Below are 3,221 nucleotides of genomic sequence, written 5' to 3'. Positions count from 1 at the left end.
TAATCATAATATTAGAGTATCTATACAATTTTTTACAAAACTTCTATAGGTATGTTAACCTGTATAAAATTGTTCATACATATTGAATAACAAATAATGATTTTCTTTAAAAATACTAATTACGGATAAATAGTTGGGTAATTAAACTCGTGATTTAAACAAAAACGAAAAATGCCAAACTCTGAATGAGATGAAAAAGGTAGGGTTATTTGAGTTCCAACTCAAAGTACACAAAAAAAAATCCGCCTGTAGTCTAGAGAACATTTTAATCTTTCAAAAATATAAATAATTTTCACGGTCAAATAGTATTTTATGAAAATCGAGTGGTAAACTTTAGATGTTCTATTAAGTAAACAATTTGCATAAAGTATGCACACACGCGAAGGCAATCACGCGATAAGTCGAGCGAACAATTATTATTCCGCGGTAAACAAAAAAAAACGAAACTCCATTTTAACAAAGAAAATAGGTCAACTAATTAGTAGTTAATAATTGATTCAATCGTTTAATTTTGTAATATATACATAATATTTGTTTTTAAAATTATTATATCGTGATGATGAAAACGGGATATCGCAATTATCTATCGATAATTCATTATACTCGTTGCATTGTTTCAAAACGGTAATTGAAAACTTCTGTCGGCGCATATGGTGAAGATGCTTTTTTTGTTCAAGCAATACACAATAATGTTATTATTCCCACTATATATAAGACTGTGTAAAGGCTTTTGGAATCATATTCGACCCGTCGACAGAATAACAACCGACATCGTTCATTTCAACAATCGAAGAAAACACTAAAAACCATCGACAAAAATGTTCCGTCAATTCATCATCATCGGATTGGCTTTGGCTTGTTTCGTACAGGTTTGGTTGAGTTTAATTTTACCTTTATTACCCAAAAAGTTTTACTAAAAAAAAATTATTAATAAAAAAATGATGTATGTGGGTTGATAGCTATTTTTATAGAATAAGCGAATTTCGGGTTACAAATAAATATTTATTTTTTATTTTTTAAACAGTCTTTCGGTAGGGACTCGTTAGGTTAGGTACAGCTTTTCACTAATATAATTTTTGACACTATCAGAGTGGTTCTTGACTAGTCAAATTTTTAAAAAAAAACCGAAAAAGATAGAAAGAAACACAGAAGTGCAGTTAGTCATAATTTTAGATTTAAGCCGAGCTTATTGTAAACATACATAGGAAAAAACAAGATTTAATTTTTAATATCTTTATTTCTATTTAATTTTTATTCGTGAAAAAATGAATTATTAAATAACATTTTTTAAATAATTATGTATCTATGAATACAAATTATTATTTTATTCATTCATAAAACATTTTTTTTAAAAATTGTATTCGTTTCCTTTCCAATAAACATTTACCAAGCACTTGGATGAAGTATAACAAAGCTTAAAAGCTTAAAAGTGTCTAAAGCTGGAAATTTAGAAGCATTATAATTTCTAGCTTTAGCTCAAAATCTCACGAATTTGTTTCAACTGTCAATTGACTTGTGTCGTCATTTTACTCAAATGTTTAAATACATCTTGTGTGTATGTCAAAACGGCATAAAGGTAATTTTGAAGAAAAAAAATACCTGTGTGGTTTCTGCTAATAGCTATTCAATTATTGTTTATTATGTAACTATACCACGTACGACATTCTAATTAATATACGCTTGCAGGTGGCCCATTTTATGCCATCGTCGGCAGTGGCACGAGACGTTCCCGAGGGAGAGACCGACTCTGCAGGTGCTGCTGGAGGTGCGCAAAATGCCGTTATGGGTGCTGTGAACGGTGCAAAGGAAGTGGGAACGTTGGTTACTGATCAAGTACTCAAGAGCATTAACCAGGTGTTGATTGCAAACGCCAGGGCTCTGACCGCTTTCGGAGGTCTTTTCGGCTCCACCGCGAACGGAATAACCAAGGGCACTTCGTCGGTGTTCAACGGGTTATCCGGGGGTTTCAAGCAATTGGACAACGTCGTTCAACCGTTGCCGATCTTAAACACGTTATCGTCCGGCATATCACAAACTCTGGACGTTTCTGCCAACACCCTGGCCTCCGTCACCGATCACAACACCAAGGAGACCAGCAAAATGTTCCAGACTTGGAGAGACGCTGTGGACAAAGCCATACCCGCCGGGTGGTCGTCCGCATCTGCTGCACAAGGCGCCTCCGACACCGCAGAGGCTGCTCCAGCGGCTTAACTCAAAGCAATCCCGTTCGAATCTAAGTTATTGTTATTGTTTTGCCGGTCAACTATTGTCTTAACCAACACGTTGGCCTAATGATAAATAAAAATATAAAATATAATCTCGACCGTACAAGTACAACAGGTGTTTTGCTTTAGTCGCACGTGTGCAGTACCGTTTTTTAATACTCCCAGTTTTGTGTCTTTAGTAGATCATGGTTTTTAATACGAACTGGAGTGTTCAAGGGGTTTTCGGTACGTGCTTCTCGTAAAGAATTAAGCGGGATACTAAATTTTAAATAAATAGACTTTAAATACAATTCTCTTCACAAAAAAACCTTAATTAAAACGGAGGATGATAGGATTGACGTTTACGTAAGTTCAACTCTCGAGTCACAACTTACGCCAAGTACTTTTGCACAAAATATGTATATGCATTAATATTCGCGTATTCTTTGTGGCTGAAGCACAAAGTTATTAAATATAATTTGTATAAAATTGCATAGGTATGCAATGATTGCTCTGAGGTATGTTTTTGAACAGATATCCACATATGTAATAAGAATCTGCCTAAAAAAAGGAGTCATCCAGAAACCTGCTAATTACAAAATAAAATTGCTTACTACTATGTTGTTTACTTTCATAAATAACATATAGTTATAGTAGACTATATGAAAATCATACAGTCAATGTAGAAATTTAGTTATAAAGTCTGCGATTTAACCTTTTCAAAAAAAAAAATTACCATTGATCTAGGTTCTAATATAGGTAATGTTTTGGCAAATCATCAAAAATGTTCAGTTTATTATTTGAACTCGATACATTTTTTTACAATTTTTCAAATGTAAAAGAGCCAGTACAGTGGGGACGGAGAGGTCACAGGTCTACAGATTTTAATAAAACTGAAAGTGATAAAATCACTTTTAAATAAACGCTTCGATGCGAATCTGTGGATAGTATGTTCAAATCAGTTATAGTGGTTTAGAAGATATCGTGGGACCAGCAATAATGTACTTAAAATTTAAT

General features: G+C 33.4%; 1 protein-coding gene across 1 annotated transcript; it reads left to right on the top strand.

Annotated features, from left to right (window-relative positions):
• The first annotated feature begins 746 nt into the window (after positions 1 to 746).
• On the top strand, positions 747 to 2,325 carry LOC126847870 (uncharacterized). The gene is made up of 2 exons (XM_050588285.1): positions 747 to 869; positions 1,687 to 2,325. Exons 1-2 carry the CDS (start codon positions 819 to 821, stop codon positions 2,209 to 2,211), a joined length of 576 nt encoding a protein of 191 aa, XP_050444242.1. The 5' UTR covers positions 747 to 818; the 3' UTR covers positions 2,212 to 2,325.
• The last annotated feature ends 896 nt before the right edge of the window (positions 2,326 to 3,221 follow it).

The sequence above is a fragment of the Adelges cooleyi genome, unplaced genomic scaffold, assembly GCF_023614345.1.
Source record: "Adelges cooleyi isolate 19-005CV unplaced genomic scaffold, UGA_ACOO_1.1 ACOO_flye_CR_arks_rails_tigmint_CR_PRNA_124, whole genome shotgun sequence".
Lineage (NCBI taxonomy): Eukaryota > Metazoa > Arthropoda > Insecta > Hemiptera > Adelgidae > Adelges > Adelges cooleyi.
The sequence above is the reverse complement of the archived record's forward strand: the minus strand, read 5'-3'. Positions and strand labels throughout refer to the sequence as shown.

Bases quoted from the DNA above. Each gene is read 5' to 3' on its own strand.
- LOC126847870 (XM_050588285.1), top strand. From the start codon at position 819: ATGTTCCGTCAATTCATCATCATCGGATTGGCTTTGGCTTGTTTCGTA. The intron at 870-1,686 runs GTTTGGTTGAGT...ATACGCTTGCAG, and splicing joins CTTTGGCTTGTTTCGTACAG to GTGGCCCATTTTATGCCATC.